The 21,547-nt window shown below is 38.2% G+C and overlaps 1 protein-coding gene across 1 annotated transcript; it reads left to right on the forward strand.

Annotated features, from left to right (window-relative positions):
- The first annotated feature begins 759 nt into the window (after positions 1-759).
- On the forward strand, positions 760-20,551 carry LOC126259416 (ribosome biogenesis protein NOP53). The gene is made up of 8 exons (XM_049956196.1): positions 760-970; positions 11,799-11,975; positions 16,512-16,699; positions 18,601-18,759; positions 18,961-19,106; positions 19,207-19,436; positions 19,545-19,808; positions 20,417-20,551. The coding sequence occupies exons 1-8, from the start codon at positions 828-830 to the stop codon at positions 20,484-20,486; spliced, it is 1,377 nt and encodes a 458-aa protein (XP_049812153.1). The 5' UTR covers positions 760-827; the 3' UTR covers positions 20,487-20,551.
- Positions 20,552-21,547: the final 996 nt, after the last annotated feature.

Consider the following 21,547-nt stretch of genomic DNA (forward strand, 5'->3'; position numbering starts at 1 on the left):
GTTCTAGGCGCTTCAGTCTGCAACCGCGCGACCGCTACGGTCGGAGGTTCGAATCCTGCCTCGGGCATGGATGTGTGTGATGTCAGGTTAGTTAGGTTTAAGTAGTTCTAAGTTCTAGGGGACTAAGGACCTGAGATGTTAAGTCCCATAGTGCTCAGAGCCATTTGAACCATTTGAACAAAATGGATAGTAGTGAGAAACAAAAGCACAAAGTCCACCAATATGACATGCGTGAGCGCAGGGAAAATAGGTTAACTTCCGATGTTAGCAGACGAAGACTTAAACCTATCTTCCTCACGAAATCTTGACGCAACGTGACGTGACAGTCCATTGACCGCCTGTGTGAATGGGCCCATCTGAAATGCTTTGTGGAATGTTTTGACGTGACGTGACGTGCAGTGTGAATTGGCCTTTATGTGTGTACAAGTTTCAGATGTATATGGAAATCCATATTACGCGTGATAACTAACGAAAATAGTAGCTTATCAGCTCTTGGAATCGGGATTACTTTTTCATTGTTTTATACACTCAATTCTTAATTGTTTTGTCATTTAATAGCGTTCCTGCCAGAGTTTTAGATATATCCGGCGATGTATTTTCTATAGTGCATTCCCTTCTACCTTACACATTTAAATAGAAAGAGCTTCTTTATTTTATTTGCGGTGACGCTGATATTTCAAATGATATTTTTCGCCAGAGTTAGCACTTCCGTCACACTTCCACCTTGTATACTCAATGTGAACACTATCTCTTTGATTATATTGAGTGCGAACTGTGAACGTCTTTGGTATGTTTATGCACTAGGCTGTTGTTAAAACGTGGTCAATATGAAGCTCTTGCAGGGTAATGTTAGAGAAGTTAAGAAGAAAAAACATATTTCGAAAAAACGGAAGAAATCATTGAGGAAGTACATTGACATCAAAGATGTTGATGATTTTCTTGAGGATAAACGGTTGGAAGAACGCTTGGGGTAAGAAGTGTTGCGCTATTGTTACTGTGACAGATTTTGTATTTGCTGTGTGATTGTTATGATACGGTGTAAATCAATTTTCTTGATTACTCCAGTGTCTATTTTGTTGCACGACAGCAGTATATCTTGGTATTGGAATGCCAAAGCACTGTTGGGGTTTTCAGTTGTGGTAAAATGGTGCACTGCTGTTCGGAATAAACTGAGTTCGCAACTACGTTTACTACTGTCACCGTTTTTGTACTAATCTCTCAGCTTGGCCTTATAGCATTTCTCTAAGAAATGTAATGTTTGGCAATACTTGTGACAACCTAGCTGTAGAGGTGTTTTGTAGTGCGGATGATTGCAGTTTCCAAGTGAAATTTTTCCTCAGTATGTGGGTAGGTTAGACTCTTTGACGTCATTTTCATGCGGTGTGTTATATGAAACGGAACCAAATTAAGCGTAATAGCTATCTCAAATACCCTTCCGAATTCTGTTAGGAAATGTATGTTCTCGAACATCCTGTATTGACTGCTGATTCATTTTCTGTTTGCCCACAAAATATTGTGTGCACTTAAAAGTACGAAGTTGTTTCTGTGAAATATTTTCAAGTCAAGTTTTAGTGCTATCTATCAATAATGGGGTAATTATGGAAGCATGTGAAGTAAAAGCAGACTCTAGATGTTCGAAACTCGATGCAGGATATAGCTCACTCCTGCATTCAGGTAGAGCACTTCTGAACGTTGAGAGAGATAATGAGTCGTTTCTAACCAGTAGTCAATAAGTGTAACGATAAGTTGCTTCAACTACCAAATTGTGAATTACAGTATCGTAATTCGCAAGGTAAACATTTCAGTCCAGTGTTGACTTGTACGTCAGTTTCCATGAGGGATCAGGCGCCTTAGTGCGACTACTGCCTACTGTTTGTACACAGCCTTGCTGCAATGCACTTTTACTGTTGAGGGGTGGAAACTGTTTGCATTTCAAGATTACAGTTCTGACTGGCATAGCAAGAGAAGGAAAAGATCTGTTAGTGCACCCATGCTGTGAATCACCTATAGCAGAAATTAATTGTTAATCTGTGAGGGAAAAAATCTATTGTGTTTTATGAATTACAGTGCATTATCCCTTTTATTTTCTAAGATGCTGAAGATGGAAGATATTCTGCTATATGTTAGTACTTACATATTGCCCACATTGCAGTTCATTCAATCAGTGTATTTCGTATAATATGACAAACTAGTGTTTAATGTTAGTTGTTATTGGAAGACAAAATTTCTTGTGCAACATAGAAACTGTCTTGATTGTGCCACAGTATTTGTCTGGAATGTTATAATAACTCAGTATAAATTTGAATTCTGCCTGATGGCCATGGGAAAGTATGAATCTTCTGTTACCACCTGTCTCCTTTGACTCGATATCACAAAAATGGCTGGTAGCAACCACTGAAAATTTGTAATAAAGGTAGATTTTTTGTGCAGAACAGTTTCTGGAGGAGGTAGTAGGCCTAGTTCAGTGCTGCTCTTGGAATCGATGAAAATGTCAGATTTTCTCATATTCAGGAAGATATATGTTGAAATCCCCATCTGGCCGTCCTGATTTAGGTTTCCTATTGTATCCCTAAATCACTTAAGGCAAATGCCAGGATGGTCTGTTTAAAAAAGCATGGCTCTTTTCTTCCCCCAATATGATCTTCTTCTAGAATCTCTAATGACATCATCTGTGGAAACTTTCCTTCCTTCAAATTCATCACAATTGTAACTATGTTAATTGCTTCTTGTCCTAATTGAGCAAAAGTATATTTGTAGTATTTACAAAACATCAGTATCACACTGCCTGACAGAACAAGTCACGCACCCAGAAGACATAGTCAGGTGTCAAATTAACTTAATACACTTACACAGCGTTGTTGGGTACGTAAATTATAAGGTTTGCAATTCTTATGATAGATAGACCAGAGTGTTTTAATGTTTAGTGTTGTCACTGGGCCTGGGAGGGTACATAAGGGACATGAAGAGCATCAATTGTTGGGTAATCACTGTAAAGGACATAGAATTGCTCTGAACTTGGGCGAGACAGCTTTGTCAGCACCAGATGGATTTTGAAAGAGACCTTTTCATGGGTCTCCATTTGGCCAGCTTGTCATTTTATTAAATATCCAGATTTCTGGGGCATGGGGATGTTACAGAAGCTTGATGTTCGTGTTAGACTACATCCAGAAAGTGAAGGCAGTCATGTTTGTCGTCAAGGTTCCAGTTGGCTATGTCTGACCACCATAGGGGACATTTGATGTATTGTGCACCAAGCACATCACAATCCCTTCACATATCCACCTGCCATTTGAGAATAAGTAGTGGACTGTCTCAGCATTCATCCCGCTCCATAGATCAGACTAGCAGCAGCCGAACTAGGAAATTACTGTCTCATGCTTAGGGGCTGCTAACACCAAAACATAATTGGCTGCATTTGGAGTAGTGCTGTGACCAGGAAGTGTGTACTGCTGCTGAATGGCATCACATTGGATTCAGTGATGATCGCAGTTCTGCATTACCACAGATTACAGTTGTCAGTGAATATGGGAATGACCTGGGGAGAGGTCTCGTTCTTCCTATGTTTGGAGAGGTACAGCAGTGTTACTCCTGGAGTCATGGTTTGGGGAACCATCAGACAACTTCAGATCACAGCTGGTAGTGACTGACAGAACTCTAACGGCACAACACTAAGTCACGGACATCCTGCATCTGTGTGTTGTCTCCCAATGACAGTATTGTGGATCCATTTTTCAACTGGACAGTGCTTATCTGTACATAGCACACCTGTCTGTGTGATGTTGTACATACTCCCATGGCTAGCAAGAACTGCAGATTTGTTCATGATAGAATATGTGGGACCAGCTTGGAACTTGACTCCATCCCAGAGTTAGTATCTGGGTTATCAGTGACCAGTTACAACATTTGTGCATGGCTCTCGTAAGGAGATGAGACAATGGCTTGGACATCTTCCCCAAGCCAGTCTGTGCTTGCATTCAGGCCAGAGAGGGTGCTGCGTTATACTGATACGTGGGCTCATACTACAAAGTTCTTTGTAAGTTGGACTATTATAAACACTGAAATAATTATCACATACCTCTCAACCGATAAAGTTTCATTTTGTGTTGTCCTACCTTTCTTGGTGCTTCTCTTTTTGTCTTTCTTTTTTCAGGCAATGTATTTTGTTTTAATAAATCCAAATTGTGTGAAGTAATATTCCCACTGTCTACATAAAGTTGAGATGCATCGAAGTTTCAGATTCCAGAACTGTGGCTTCACTATTATTGCTATGGTATGCAATAGGCCCACATTAATTTATGAATATCAAGGAATTATAAATCCACAGAAAAGTTTTACGTTAAAACAAACCTGCATATCTCTCTTATTGCTGAAGAGGCCAGTATTTTTATTAGCCTCTTAATGGTCTCCATATGATGTTTGCATGCTTTGCAAAGACTTTTCTGTACAATCAGTGGTTCATGTCATGGATTTGTGACCCACGTTATAGAATAATCCACTGTTTAGCTGAGTTGGAGTGTAAACTGTCCTACAAAGTGAAGAGGTTTTTCTAAAGAGAGTTTTGTAATCAACTGGGGAAAATATTGCAGTACTCTGGAGTGTTTTAAAGTACAACTTTTCAGGTAAAGTTACAGTGTGTAGATATATCATTCTTGCGCTTGAATTAGGCTAATTGTTTTATTCTGGTCATGTTTGTGTGGGATTTGTATCTTCCAATTGAGAAATGTGCTGCTATATGGTGAAAATCTCAGTAAAAAGTGAATTATTGACCAATACACTCGGAAACAATTTGTAGAGTTGCTGAACAAGTCTGCAAATAACTCATTTACATTATGTATTGGAACAAATTTTTGTCGTAAAATTCTTCCTATATTGTTTACAACCGATTGTGTGAGGTATGAGTTTTTCCAGTTTTTACAGCGTACTGAGTAATTGATGAGATGTTGGTCATGCATTTAGCGTAAGTTCACTCTTTGCAAGAGGTTAAGTAGGTTGGATACACAGTACATGAGACCTAATTGAGTGCTGTTTAATTATTCGTGCAAAGAAGTTGTTATCAGGTTGCAAGGCCAGTTACCCAGGTGCTGGTGACAAGCCTCTTCCAGCTTTTTGTATCCATGTACAGCTCTTCAACGTGGACCCTATCTGAAAGCAGACCACTTTCAGCGATGTCCTTAATTATGTCGAGCCGTCTTCTCCTTGACCACCCAACACATCTTTTCCCATTTATAGTCATTTCAAGGGATTTGTCCTGATTTTTTTTCCCAGGTCATTTCATAAGACTATTCCATCTTAATGTGGATAAGTAGAGTTTTCTTAGTGCACTGAGCTTTGCGCCTGCATCCATTCTGTTCCCTTCATTCCTTATTGTATCCGTTTTTGTTCACTACAGCACAGATCTAACAAACTTCATTTTAGCAACTTGGATTTCATTATTCTCTCTATCTCTGTTAGAGTACAGGTCTCCAGTGAGCACGTCAAAATGGGAATATAATAGATACTGGAGCTGATTAATTTTGCCTTGTGTGATATCTGGTTTCCCAGAGGAGGCACTGTATTTGATTGTAAAACTGAGCAGTGTTGTAAGTGTGGTTTAGAACTTTGGATTAAATTTTCACAGTCGTATCACATTCCCCAATATTAGAAATTTTGCACATTCTGTGGGGGTCTTCCATTCAGCTGTAACTTGGGCTTTTCCCCTCCTTTGCTTACGTTAATGGCCACAGCTGTTGATTCACTGGCCGTAAGACCAAACTCTTCAAAGTAATTGTTCCATATATTCAGTTTTTCATTTGTATCTCCCCTGATCACACTATCATCGCTTTCAATTCAGGTCGTTATTGGTCCCATCTGCAGCTTGTGGTCTAGTGGCTAGTGTTGCTGCCTCTGGATAACGGGGTTCCGGATTCGATTACCAGCCGGGTTGGGGATATTCTCTGTCCGGGAACTGGGTGTTTGTGTCCTAATCATTTCATCATCCTCATCATTCGTGACAGTGGCTCAATTGGACTGTGTAAGAATTGGGAGTTTGTACAGCCACTGATGACCACGCAGTTGAGGGTCCCACATACTATTCATAATCATCATTAGTGGTTCCTTATCCATTCCATAATACTGTTCTTCACAATGACGGAGCAATGGACTCCGCATTTGATCTCGAACATTCTCTACTCAAACACAGCTGACACATCTTCTGCAGAGCATCTGTACTTTCTAAGTAGGAGCCTTGGATACATTTCTTCTCTCTAGGCACTCTCAGATTTAAGATGTTGGGACACTGTCATAAGCTTTTTCTGTAAGTAGGAAGACAAGTGTGATGCTTCTGTACCTTTTTAAATAGTGTTCTTGTTGCAAAGATCAGCTAAATTAAACTGCTGTTTTTCCTAAATCCATACTGTACTTCCAGAATAGATCAATTTATTCTCCAGTCTCTCTTTTTTTCTCTGTTCTCTTCCAAAATTTTTAATCAGGGCGAAAGCAGTATTACCCTTCCGTAATTTTCAGGCAGATTTTCATTACCTTGGAATAACTATGTAATGAAACCCATGATCAAATTGTCAGGAATGTTGTTCAATTTCCAGATTGTGTTTAACAGCCATTATGTTCAGCTGCCTTGATAGTAACTGCATTTAATTTCACAACAAAAAATTAATTATTCCTGTTGTCATTTGCAAACCAACTTAGTTGCCGTTCTCTAACACTTCCATTCTTTTCACAATACCGAGTCTGTGTTTCATTATTGTTCAGGTTGTTATCCATGTCTCCATTCAAGAGCTGTTATGTTCTTTCAGAAATGGATTACATCTTCCACTATCCTATGAGCTGATATGCTGCTGGTAACACTAGTTGCATAGAATGCAACTTCAAAAAGATAGTCAGATTGTCACATATGCTTTTTTGATTTCATGAATATAAGTGGATTGCTTTTTGAGTTTCATTGTAGTTTCAAACTTTGTGTAGTGGACCAACTGGAAGCAGAACCTGTCTCGAACATTTTCCTGCACAGGCAACATTTTGTTGACATAGTCCATAATTTGGTAGCCAGTGATGCTATGAGTTAATCATGAGATTACTGCATAAATGAAAACTCAACATTCTCCCTGTCCCTATGTGATCCTCCGTTATTGTTTGTTGTCATGGAGCTAGCTTCAGTAAACAGAAAAGTGTTCATGCTACTCTACTTCCACATCTGTACTCCACAAGCCACTTTATGGTGTGTGATGGAGGGTATTTTGTGTACCACTGTCCCTCCTGCCCTTTCCTGTTTCAGGTATGAGTAATGAAACACCCTGCTCTTCTTTGGATCTTCTCTATTTCCTTTACCAATCCTAACTGCTGTGCATCCCAGACTGAGGAACAATATTCAAGTATTGGTCCAAAGAGGTTTTTGTAACCTACCTTCTTGTCGATAGACTACATTTACTGAAGATTCTCCCAATGAATCTGCCTTACCTTCGATTATTTTTATGTGGTCATTCCATTTTAAATAGTTCTGTATGCACAATCAGAGATATTTTATGGATAAGTCTGGCTCCAGTGACTGTCCTGCAGTCTAATTATCATAGCATAGTCTTTATGCGTAATACATTTCCTTCCTCCAGCAACCTATGATATGCTGCTGATACGAGAGAAGTAAGTTCTTTCACATATCAGTGTAGAATTGTTTTTGTATCCCGTCAGGTGCAGTAGCCTTCCTCTGTTGAGGGATTTCATTTGCTTTGCTATCCCATGGTCACATGTTTCAGTACCTGTCATTGTGAAGTTTGTGCAACAATTTAAAGGAGAAACTATAGTTCATTCTTCATCAGTAGAACCACTTTCGATAAAGATGTTTAATATTATGGCTTTCTCTGTAGTCATCCTCAGTTTCAGTGCCATTATGGTCACAGTGTGTCTGGACACGTCTTCGATCCATTTACCGATATAATGTAAGGCCAAAACTTCGTAGCATTTTCTCTCAAGTCAGAGATAGATTTTTACTTTAGAACTCATTGAACTATTCACGCATTACTCTCCTTATACAAATTTTTGCTTCTTTCAGTTTTTGCTTGTCTGCGAGGCATTAGCTACATTTAAATTTACAGTGAAGCTCTTTGATTTCGTAGCAGCTTTCTAACATGGCTGGCAGGCCACAGTAGGTCGTTCATCCCTCAAAGCTTTGCTCGGCACATACCTATGTAAAAGGTATTGCACAATACTCTTGAATTTTGTATATTGATGCTCAGTATTGTCAGTGCTGGATCGCTCAAGTAATCAGAAATTTTCCATGTCACTCTTACCAAGAAAAATATCTTCCTACCTTTTTCTATATACCCATTTACAACTGTATTCAGCAATTCTGTGATGATCTTATAATCACTGATTCCTTTGTTTAGATGAATTTAGTTGAAAAGGTCAGGCCTGTTGGTCACCAGCTCTTATGTTATTTTCATGAATTGGTGCTCATGTCTAGCTAATATTTGAATAATATAATAGAGGGAAACATTCCACGTGGGAAAAATATATCTAAAAACAAAGATGATATGACTTACCAAACGGAAGCGCTGGCAGGTCGATAGAGAGACACACACATACACACAAAATTCAAGCTTTCGCAACAAACTGTTGCCTCATCAGGAAAGAGGGAAGGAGAGGGAAAGACGAAAGGACGTGGGTTTTAAGGGAGAGGGTAAGGAGTCATTCCGATCCCGGGAGCGGAAAGACTTACCTTTGCAGGTAAAAAGGACTGGTATACACTCGCACACACACACATATCCATCCACACATATACAGACACAAGCAGACATATTTAATACCCGTCCTTTTTTCCCCCTAAGGTAAGTCTTTCCGCTCCCGGGATTGGAATGACTCCTTACCCTCTCCCTTAAAACCCACATCCTTTCGTCTTTCCCTCTCCTTCCCTCTTTCCTGTTGAGGCAACAGTTTGTTGCGAAAGCTTGAATTTTGTGTGTATGTTTGTGTTTGTTTGTGTGTCTATCGACCTGCCAGCACTTTCGTTTGGTAAGTCACATCATCTTTGTTCTTAGATATAATATTTGAATAAGGCAGTTAGAAAAATTTCACACTATTTCCTGTCCCTACTAACTACCTTAATCACTTTAGTCTCTTTGTCTACAGCATGTAATTCAAATCTCCATCTAATACTATGACATGACCAGGAAATTTACACAAAATGTTCTTCAAGTTTCCCCTCAGATGTTCTGCCACTATTGCCCCCGAGTCAGGGGGTCTATAAAATCATGCAGTGGCCATGTTTGATCCACCTTTAACACTTACATTCACCCAAATTATTTTACATTTGGACTTCGTACTGATCTCAGTAGACATTATTGTATTTTTGATGTCTATAAACATGTGTCCACCACCATTTGTTCCAATTGGAATATAAAATTTTATTGCTGTTAACATCTGGTTTCATTCAGGTTTCTGTCGCTAGTATTAGGTGGTCATTATTGCTGTTTATAAGTGAGACTAGTTCTGGGGCTTATCCGTAGATGCTCTTGCAGTTAACTGATACCATATTAAGATTTTATTTTTTTGACCTGTCATGAAGAATGCTGCACCCTTTAATCAATGGAGGTAGTATTCTTCCCCATCTGAAATTATAACATGGCTCATCCACCCTGCGGAGGAATTCGTCCATCCTAAAACACCCACATGCACATTCTGCCACATGTAAGAATGTTCATACAATTCTGTATCCAATAGCGCAGGTCAACAAATCCATATCCAAGATCGTCGCAGAATTATCTGTGCCTGTGATGTAAGCCTTTCCTCTTGACCGCAATCACTTTTGGTAAGAATGCTGCAAAACACAAGCTCTGCTTCCACCCTACAAACAAGGCTAGTTACCAGTAGGAACTGTGGATGGGCTGTAAACCCATCTGGCATGTGTCATTTGTGCCAACATTTCCCACAATTTGCAGCGTGGTGTACCCAGTGCTCTCAGTGGCTGCCGGCACAGCCTGCTCCACATCTGTCATGATCACCCAAGAAGTAAACAGAGGGGACCCTGGCCTTCCTTTCTGATCTGCTCGCCATTTAATCCTCTGTGCTTGTCTGGACCTTTCAGGAAGATTGGCCCCACTCTCAACAGATGAGGCCACCCTGTGCTAATTCAGATGTACTTTCAGCATTTGGCAATACATCTAACTTGCTTCTTTTTTTTTTTTTTTTTTTTTTTTAAGGCATAGGGGGGCAACAGTGCAACCCATACCCACCTTTGCCTTCTACACAGAGATTCACAATTCAGTGTCAGGTAAGTGCCAACCAGCCAGAATGCATGGATCAGAAAGTGCTGCAACATCGAAATCTCAGATAATACTGTAGGCCCCCTGAGATACCAAAGCATTCATCTTGTGTGGCCCAGTGCTGCTGTAGCCCAGGGCAGCAACCTCAAAGCTGTCCACAATGGCCAACAGCTTCTAGCTGCTTATGGACCATGGCCAGTTAGTCCTGCCTCCATATGCAACAGGTGCAGTCCCTTTCCATCTTTAATTAATTTTCACCTATATCACAAGTAGCACAGTCTAAATTCTGATGCTATATCATTTCTGGTTTTTACTACACTCCACTGTTAGCTCAAATAATGATATTTTTTTGATCAGTGTTGCTAATTGACGTGGTATTAGGATCACCTGTACAGAAATTTTGTGACCTGTGACATGATGATGTTAGGTTACATCATTCATATGCAAACAAAACACTGACAGTATTTATTTTGCTTCTGCATTATTTTTAGGATTATAGGTTTTTGTGAAAGACTGATGTGAACTATTTCCCGAGATCTAGGCGAGGTTAGCAGCCGGGAGTTAAGTTGTGAGTTTATGAAACCAACAAATGTATGCATACAATTGTGGTTATGATGACCTACTGGTCAGTAGTGTAGCCCAGGGTGTAAGTTAGGTTGAAAGGAGATAGGTTGTGAGTTGTCAAAGTTGATGAATTTTGATATGGCACATATTTTACACACACTGAATTTAAATGAGTGGTTTATTTCTGGCATTTTCATGAAGTTATGTTTCAAAGCAGACGGGTGGTACCAAGAGCTTCAGTATCTCCACTTGGCTCAGTCGATTTCTTTGTTCAACTTGTTGGTGTATTACACTGACTGAAAGACCTTTTCACATCTCGTTTTGCTGTTGTTTTTAAATACAAATTTTGATCCTCTTTCTGTTCCTCTCTGCCTATTTATCATTTCACATCCAAATAAGTTTGTATTCAGAAGCTGTTATATGTACTTACTAAATATTGAAATTCAGTTTAATTTGAAATGGTGACATCCTCATTGGTATACTGTTAGCAATACAAAAATTTTCTATCCCAATTGCAAAGTATATTTATTAACATAACCTGTTTCAATGCTGTATGCATCATCTTGAGTTTCAAAATTCTTGGTTATGAACAGCAAGTCAGTGTGACACTCTAGTTTTAAGACTCTGGAGCTGCATTTTGATAGAATTGCAGTTTAAATCCTTGTCTTGCCTTGTAATTTGTGTTCTCCATGATTTCCGTAAATTGTGTATGATAAACCCACTGAGCTTGTTTCCCTACCTCTTTCATACTCCTGAGCACCTACAGTAGATCGTGAGTTGTTAACTTCAGTAATTATGTTGCTTGTATTCCAGCAAGGGATTTTTGAGTATTGTGCTGGAAAAAAATTTAATGTGAATCATGTATTTGTGTTGTATAAATTTTTGATTGAGTTCATTGTTCAGTTCTGCTGTATGTTTTTCTTTTGCCATTATATTCATATAAAGAGAATGTGAAATGCAACAAATTACCTTATTGTTTTTATACAGGGTACCATTTGAAGACCGACCAGATGAAGCCCTATTCCGAATAGAAGAAACTGCAGACAGTGTTGTTGAAAAACCAGAAACACATCTGTCTAAAAAAGAGGCACTTCGGCAAAAGCCTGTTAGGTGTTTCGAAATATTGCATTCATATTCTGCAGTACAGGACCCAGTTAGAAAAAGGTATGACTATAAATCAATTTAATATACTCCTAGTCTCTGATAAGAGTTGTATTCTGGCAACCTCCTGATATTTGTGTAGATGTTGAGGGGTTTGATGATAGTAGAGCAGATACTAACTGGGATACTAGAGCACTAGCAAATGGAGCATTTGATGCGGGAGTAGGGCAGCTGCCGAAGAGGAGTATTGTTTAGTCATTGATTTGTTGTGGACTGAATTTCAGATGTGAGCTTCAGTGAGTTGAATTTAAGGGCAGGGATGAGGTTGGCAACTGTGACATCAAATGAAATATTTGGGAGAGTACCAGATTGTTGAAAGGCTTGACAAATCATGCATGTGAGAGATTGGCGTAAAGAGTGTTTCTGTCAATGGGTATGAGGAAGATGTCAGGTGGAAGTAAGTTGGAAAATGATTCAAGGCATTGAGGGAGGTAGGTGATATCCGTTATGTAGTATTTTAGGTTCTGGGTGATAGGTTGGATGTGTTGCTCTATTGCAACTGAGTTGTATTTGGTTGTGGCTTTGAAGTCTGCCAATGTGAGACACACCAGAATTTTTGTTTTTCTGTGTGCCATGTTGATTAGAGGGGGGGATAAGAAGTTTTATGTAGGATTAATAAACACTGTGAGAGGTATAGGATTTCTGGTGGCAGTAATGTTTTAATGAGGAACACTTTAGTGTGTTGGTCAGCTCTGAGGCTGATGCAGACACAAGCTACTCACAGTGGTTGGGGATGTTGTGGAATGAAGCAAATGTTAGAGATCTTTAATAAGAGCTGCATGTTTAGATGTAGGTATGGGACTGAAGGTCAGTTCGTGCAATGGGACAGGTGACACCAGGGTGATGCCAGAGCAGAGAGGGATACTGGTGAGAGGTTTATGATTGAATGGGGATAGCTGTAACAGTAATAAGTGTGGATGGAAGATGTAGTAGTAATGGAAGATTTGTGGGCCTCTTGCATAGAATGTGTTGTTGGGTCAGTGTTGTGATTGCAGCAATGGAAGAGACAGACAGAGCTTTGAGGTATTCGACCAAAAAAGTGATTACAATAAAGTTTATGGCAGTCAGATACTTATGTAAAACATTCTAGTAACTGAACTGCCTTTATTTTCAGTAACCCTATGAAAATTAAGAATAAATGGTTTAAAGTGGGCATACAAAGACATTATGTTGATAAATAAATACTGTGCTAAATTACATGAAATTTAAGAGTTATGCACTCTTACCACTTGGCTAACTGGAGGCAGCCATTATAAATCCTTAAGTATCCAGGTGTGGCTATGGACGTTAACTGTTTAGCTTACTTGCAATATTTAAAATGTAAATTTAAAGAAGACATAAGAATGATACAACAGTAAATAGTCACCTCATAGTCTCTGAAATTACATCATCCGATTATTCAGTTTTCACTGAGTCCACCATACATGAGGTGATATATACGTAGGTACCTTTTTTTAATATTTGAAACATTTGATAATTCTTGACAGCTATACACTATTGTAAAACATATTTGCAAATTCCAGTTTAAACTTAAGGATTAAAAGAACAGATATGCAAATCCAGTTGCACAAATTTAGATAATTTTATTCTTATTTTAACTGTTGAGATAAAACTGTCTACATCTACATGACTACACTGTAATTCACAATTGAGTGTTTAACAGAGGGTTCATGAACCCACTTTCAGACCATTTCTTGACCGTTCCAGTATCAAATAGCATGTGGGAATTTTATCAGATGATAAACATTGTGTCTGCAACCCTTTTTTCTTTTTCCACATTTCATACCTTATGGATTCTCTGGATTTTTGTAAATTTCCTGTGGCACTATTTTCCAGATGATTCTAGTTTCTTCATCTGTAATAAAATGAGGCGATGCAGTGGGCAAGGTAGTAGGACTCACATTCGGCAAAAGTAGAATCCAAATGCCTTGTCCACTACAGCTACTGTGGTGAGCCGCATCAAACCAGTCTTTTGATTGAAGGCCACAACAAAAACATGGATGCTTTAATGACTTTGAATTCAATATAAATATGGATCACTAAACCACTCACTTGTGATATATTTATGTATTTCCATAAACTAATTTCCAAGTGATTTCAGGCTCATTTTCAGATCAGGCATGCAAAAATTTACATATTCATGGTATGAGCATGATGATGGGTGTTGGACATTGCTTCATGCAGCTGTATGGGTGGTATCAGTTTTAAGATCCAGCTGTCAGTTTCCATTGCCATTGACCATCTGCCACAGAATTAAGTAATATTCACTATCTATTACTGTTATACAATGATGAGGCAAACCATTATGACCCCTTGCTTGATACCTTGTTTGTCTGTCTTTGGAATGAAATACATCACTGATTCTGTGTATCAGGGATCCTACAGTTTGTGGATAGATTTGTGGCATTATATGTCTATGCACAGGTCATGTAATTTGCATAACTAATGGGCCACTGATTGGCATATGCGGTGATGGCCCCCAATAGCAACCCAGATGGTTTCTAGTATTTATATCAGGTGATTACTACCAAAGGTCCCACCCAAGTGCAGGTGAATGTCTTCGATAGCATAATACTGCCCCCAAACAGCCTGTTTCTGTGGCACATTACTCGTTTTGAGCCGCCATTCATCTTGATGCCATTGTTTATGGAGATCACCATCGACCTACTATAACAAAAATGTGATTCACCCAAAGACCTGACACATTTCCATTGATTGACGGTCGAATCCTGATGATCCCATGACTACTGCAATTGTAATTGATGATGTCATTGGGTCAACAACTGAACACCTAGGGGTGGTCTTCTGTGGAGCTCCATGTTCAGCAATGTATGATCAACGATGTGCTTGAGAACACTTGTGCATACACTAGCGTTGTGTTTTCCCGGCAGAGATGCCATGGATCACTATCTGTCATACTTCACAGAGCAGACAAGTCTCTGAACCCTAAGTTCTGTGAAGAGTCGTAGACGTCCAACCATTTAGCGCCTAGTGGTAGTTTTGCTGTCCTCCAACCTCTTTCTGTAGATGCTCATGACAGTAGCATGTGAACATTGGATGAGTTTCACCATTTTCAAGATACTCTTTCACAGGTTTGTTACAAAATGGCAGTAGGCTGCAGCATTTTGTTGGATGAGTGGTTGCTTACAAAGTGGAGGAATTAGCTCATGCAAAAACAGTTTCCAAGTGATAGCAAAGTATTTTATGTACAGATACTCTTACTTGTGGGAGTTCCTTCCATTTCTTCTTTACAGCATGCTCGGAAGATTACTCCTACAGATTTTGATAAAAATTGTTCCACTCATTGTCTCACAAATTGGACTCAGACAAGGAAAAAGCTCCCATCTTCCAAATGATAGAAGTTGGCCTTAAAATACAGTATTTGTAGACACTCTGTTGTTTATCATACCACACCTAATTGTCTGCTAATCAAGAGATGTACATCACCTCGGAGGACATTAATTTCAACCAGACCATTTGGAACCTTTATGAGAATTGAAGACTCCTCATAAAGTTTCAAGGATGAAGTAACTAATGGAGGAGACTGGAAAGTAGGTTGCCCTTGGGAAGTGTGGTAACCCGTAATCCTAGCTGATATCTATATTGTGGTCAGCTACTACGTGAAGAAGCTGTATTTAATTTCTGCACGTGATTGTGCTATCACAGTTCAGCTAAGCAGTTTCAAAAGCTTGAGCTAAAGTCCTACATTCATTGTCCACCCACTTCAAGAAGTACAATGAGAGACAAAGCGCTACAAAAAAAGATATTATTATGTCATTTGAATAACAAGGAAATTGCAAAAAGTTTGCAGATAAACGGGAAAGGAATGCTACTGGAAGACTGCTCTTCTATTAAATACCTTATGGTCATTTAGAAAGCTTAGTCAAAGATAGTAATATCTTCTGCTTGAGTCCTATGCTACTCCATGGCAGAATGTACTTGCTGATTGTGGTATCAGTTCAGTCACTTCATACGCCATAGATGTAATACTTCATCAGACGTGTCACATCACAACATATTGCGTCTTTGCTGTCTTGCTGGAATAAAACCCCAAGACAAATGATTAGTAGCAGCCAGGCAAAAGAAGACCAAAGCCACAACATCTGCTACTCATTTCCTGTTTCAACAGCTATTAGCACAGGCACAACTCAAGGAAGAGTTTCGTGGTATAAGTTGAGGTAAGGTAATCGTGCAAGATAGTTCATAGGTGTTACCCGCTAGGAGCATGTACTTAAAAGACGACCTGGCACCAGGGAACTGACTGTCCCTAGAACACATGGCGGAATCATTGTTGATTGGTCAGGAAATATTTAGTTTTAAGTAGAATCCTTTCTGTCCATTTTGTATTTGAGTGTATAAAATTATTATTGCATGTCTATATTGCTGTATTGCCCTTACTTGTGCTTCTAACACAAGAAATAAACAAAAATTGGATGCTAGTGTATCTGTACTCTGTGCTGTAGTGTTCATCCATCAACTGTCAGTCAACTATTGCTTTTACATAATAAAATATATGAAATGATGCCATATTAATTTCAGAAATCGTGTCCGAACTCCTGAAGAGAGAAAACATCCAATTAAAAAGAAGATTGAAGAAGAGAGGAAAAGTAAAGAGATTTTGACAGCGAAAGAACTTGATGCCGCTCGTAACAGAATAATAAATGCCCAAAGAAAGTTAAACAGACCAAAGAAAGGAGAATTCTCAGTTGACTTGTGGAATGATAATGGTAAGAATAATTATTACTTTTATCGTATTGGAAAACCAAAATTTTGTTATTTTATCATACCGGAAAATCAAAATTAATTGAGTCATGTTTTTAATAAGGCATTAGCGCATAATTTGAAGACTTTGAGTTTCCCATTGCTCAGATACTGCATTTGTGAGTGCACAAACTGACATTGAAGGGGGCATCGATCTATCAGTTAGTGTACATTCTATAGGATTCTGAAAAACAATGTTATTGTTATAGGGGCGTCAGTCAACAGCTTGTACCTGTTTAAAAAGAAGAGGAGGCATCAGTCATGTGTCATATCTCTGAAAATAAAGCTTACATAGCAGCCTTAATGATCCTGCATATCATACCTTAGACAGTGTTACCAGTAGTATTCTCAAGAAAACAATATGCTGCAGTCATTGCGACAGCTGCCCATTGTTGTCAGCTGGATAGCTCCATCCAATGCTATCAACCAACAATATGGCTCCTTTTGTTGTCTCAGTATGTAACTATGATGTATTGTTACACTTCACAATGAAATGGTGGACACTATATTTAATACATGTATATTTATTAATCACAGTTTCTGAGCTTGGGGTTGTAAACACAATTGTAACAAAGCATTTGGCTTCAGCAGTCAATGTAGACACTACTTTGTGTTGTGTGATCTGAAGATGGCCACTTAACACGTCGAAACTAGTAATAGATGTGGCCTCCCTTGTGATCTTGGCAAATAAAAAGTTTTCCTAAATAAAACAGCACCAAAGGACTCTCTCATGTGTATAATGCAGCAGGGACATCAGTGGTGCAGAGGAAGTAAACTCGGCCTTACGAATGTAGTTTTATCAACAAGTGGAATGATACATAGACACAGTGAACACTTTAATGTTGTTCAAAAGTCAAAATGAAAGAGTTTTTAAAAGTGATAGATGCTCGCTAGTCTATCTTGTTACTACATAAATATCAGCTTTCATAAAATCCAGATTAAAAATATAAAGATCGGACAACAGCACTGTGGAAGATCGTATGGGGAAGTGTTACTAATGATTGCTTTTACAGATTTGTTGTGCCTGCTGTCTTCAGACCATCTCATTTGTAAGTTTGGGAGCCAAGGTGTAAGGAAGGATAAACAAATAGTGCATGTAGTTTGAATTGCTTGAAGATGAAGATGACAGATTTATCATTTTAGTAGTGTGAGGACACATAGTTGTATTTTCATATACAGCTACAAATGAATGTTTCCAAGCCAAATTACAATCAGAGTTTTATGTTAACCCACATCTTGCTTTGTTGCACAAGCACAGAATACAAATAATTTAAAACACTGGCTGTTGTTGTCTCTCTGTGGAGTAATGAGTCTTTTCATTTCAAAAAGTAGTTCTTAGCCACAGTTATTGACGGCACACCACCACTAATCCAAGTAGAGGCCATGAGCAAAGCTTGAGTAGCATAGCAGCTGTTGTTGTAGAAACAGTTTGTTGGCTCTCATTAGGCAGCATGCAGGCATAGTACCACAAGTGACACCTCTTTTAACTTTCCCATGTTTCCTTGCTGCCTCCTATAGAGTGACTGTCACTAGCAGCCCGGATAAAAGAGATGCAGTTTGTATGGTAGTTGAAGTTAAGTCGAGGGTGTCAGAATACAGGGATATGTTGAAGGACAAGTTCCCTTCTCCAGAGATCAGGGAAACTAATATCAAGTAGGAGCAGCTAAATAGCCCATGTAGTTTGTCACTCAAGTCTCTTGCAGTATGCTTTGGCAGATGTTGATTGTTAGTTACCAGTAATGACAGAAAAGAAAACTATATGGTATAATGTTAGAATACTGTTTGTTAAGTACTGTACCAGTCATATGTATTGTTTGCAAGTGAAGTTATTTTTGAGAACATAAAATTCAAATAATTAATTTTGCAGGTAGTAGCCAGGATAACTCACTTGGGACAGATTCTGAATGGCTAACACCCACTACTCTGGTACATACTGTAAAAAACACTGGTCGATTTGTAAAACGGGCTCCAAAGCTGCTGCTGAAAAAGCCCTTAAATGTTCCAGCTGTAGAGAACCCACATCCAGGTGAGTTCCAAGTTTTTGCTGAGGGAATATTGACTCCCTGTATTAACCATAATTTAAACCAAGTGCCAAATGTTTCATATGAAATGTGGCAACATTATTTGTTAGTACTGACTTTTATTCGCTCTGTTGTTAACAAATATGCAAATTTATTTGTGAGCTTTTTGTGATCTCTCATCTATCTGATTTCTTGTCTGGTTTTAGGTATTTCCTACAATCCTTCTTTTGAAGACCACCAAGAATTGCTGAAGAAAGTTGCAGATGATGAGCTGAAAGTAATAAAACAAGAAAAACATTTAAACAGAGTCACCACTCAGATGTATTCATTTGTAACTCCAGAAATTAGAAAAGTAAGATAATATAGCATTTTCAGCAGATCTTATTATTGGTGTGTGTGATGATTACTAATGTTGTTTTTTTTTTATATATGATAATACTTCTCTTGTGCAGAAAGAATGGTTGAATGAAATGTCTGAAGGGCTGCCAGCAAAAGAGAAGGAAACCAGTGAAGTCACAGATGAGGAGAATAATGGTGATAATGAATATAAGGCTATAAATCCTCCAGTCAGGAACTTGAAAAAATCAAAACAAAAGCGTAGAAAACTGAAAGAAGCGCAAATGGAAGAACTGAAACGGAAGCAAGCTATCATCGAGAAGCGAAAAATTGCTGACATATACAAGTTAGTATACCATCTTTATTCACCGTTCATCTATTTTTTGTTCCAATATGTCATAAGTTGTTCAAATTTCATATAATATATTCGTAAAACTGTTGTATTCTGCATCAGGTTGAGGTTTGTGCAAAAAGCATTAGATACAAAGGAGAAGAAGCTTTCCAAGCTGAGAGAGAAGAGAGAAAAGATTAAAGCTCTAAAAAAGACTGAACCCAAACAACTAAGCAAAACAAAATATGAGGAGCCAAATGTGGATTTTAACTTGGCTGAAGAACTTAAAGGATGTCTTCGTGGTGTGAAACCAGAGGGAAATCTTCTCAATGATCGTTTTAAGAGTTTGCAAAGAAGAAGCATTGTTGAGCCAACAGTGAAACAGAAGTAAGTCTCTCCATCCCTCACTCCTTCCCCCTCCCCATCCCCCTCCCTCCTTCAGATTATCTCGTCTCTTTTTCCAGTAACCAGTTTCTCCTGTTACTCCTATCCACATGCTCAAAATATTTGACATTAATGGTAGTCTTTCATGTAGAAGAAAATATTTCCTGCTATGTTCTGATAAATTTGATTCAGTTCTGAAACTTTTTTTTTTTAATTATTATTCTGGCGATTGATTATTTGTTTTACTACAAGGTCAGCAGAAATAGCAAATGACATGAGATATTACACGTTAACCGTTGATATATTTTTAACTCTTTGAGATATTCACAGTTGGATAAACTAGAAATAGAACCCTGGTAATTCGAGCCCCAGTATTTCAAGGTTCAATGTAATTCAAGCTCATCTCTAGAAAATTAAGATTTTACATGAAACTAGAGCAAAAATCTGTTTCCATGTGTTGTCTGCATGTACGTTTTACACGCTTTTGATTGGGTTACGTTTCAATAGAGTAACGCTGTTTTCAAAATGTAACTTAGTTTATTGCTAATAGTTTGTCAGTTAATTGTTGCTGTGTGTGTTTTGTTTCTCATATAAGTGTGTTTCTGTTACAGGGCCGTAAAGAAAGGAAAACGTAAAAGATATATAAAGAACTCTCACAAGATAGATGTGACTGCTGCGTGAAAGGGCAATGCATGTTGTTGAACCACTTTGTAAATATATTTTCAAATAAAGAAATTAAAAAAAAACTCTCTTCCTACACATGTCCAATATTTTCCTGTACTTGTACTGTGAAGTCTTGCTTCTTGTCAAATTTCATAATTTTGGTTTGACTGGAAGTACCCTATTGGTTTTGATGAATGAGTTTACAAGTCTCAAAAAATGTTACTTAACTGGCCATAGCTTTTGATTACATTGACTTCGAAACTCTTGAAAGATTGGTAGACTTTAGTATGTGACATAAATATCAACTTGGTACATCTACCTGTTTGTGAAGTAAAGGAGTCTTCACAGACAGATGGTCAGACACAGTCATATAGCAAATGAGAAAGAAAAAAAAAATTGCATGAGGTAATTACAAATTCACAATTTTCAAATTTTTTTCCCCATGTGTTGTGAAAACCTTCTTATAGCCAAATTTCAGGATGCAGGTACACTGAGAAGTACCCTAGGTTTTGATGAGTGAGTTTGCCAGTCATAATATATGTCGGTTAAATGGCCGTATCTTTTGATTGCATTGACTTAGACACTTAAGTTTCTTACACTGCCAAAGAACATAGAAGACTGTAGACCTTAGTATGTGACAGTAATTTCAACTTCATACGTCTACACGTTTCTGAGAAAAAAATGTTTTTGACAGTCAGCCAGACAGACAACAAAGCGGTCCTGCAAATGTTCTGTTTTTACCGATTGAGGTACAGAACTTTAAAAAAATTATTAGTGTTTTGTGTTTAAATGTAAAGTTACCCAAAATCTGTTTGTGTTTTCAATATTTCCTGTAACTATTTTGTAGGACAGTATATTTTATTATCAGCACAGATCAAGATATGTTAGTATTCAACTTTTGTGTTTACAAAATTTTGGAAAACTAAATGCAGATTTCCTGCACTTATTCGTAAAAATATCTCTGTATGTTGTACTGTATCATAAGGGGACTTTATGAGGGGCAACTCATGTATGATCACCTCCAAAAAAAATTAAGTTAAATAATTTGAGAGACAAGAAATAAAAACTTTGAGGTTTGC

Source organism: Schistocerca nitens, chromosome 5, assembly GCF_023898315.1.
Source record: "Schistocerca nitens isolate TAMUIC-IGC-003100 chromosome 5, iqSchNite1.1, whole genome shotgun sequence".
Taxonomy (NCBI): domain Eukaryota; kingdom Metazoa; phylum Arthropoda; class Insecta; order Orthoptera; family Acrididae; genus Schistocerca; species Schistocerca nitens.

Excerpts from the sequence above, each read along its gene's own strand:
- LOC126259416 (XM_049956196.1), top strand. The coding sequence starts at position 828 with ATGAAGCTCTTGCAGGGTAATGTTAGAGAAGTTAAGAAGAAAAAACAT. Across the intron at positions 971-11,798 it reads CGGTTGGAAGAACGCTTGGG|GGTACCATTTGAAGACCGAC; the intron begins GTAAGAAGTGTT and ends GTTTTTATACAG. Across the intron at positions 19,809-20,416 it reads GAGCCAACAGTGAAACAGAA|GGCCGTAAAGAAAGGAAAAC; the intron begins GTAAGTCTCTCC and ends TTTCTGTTACAG.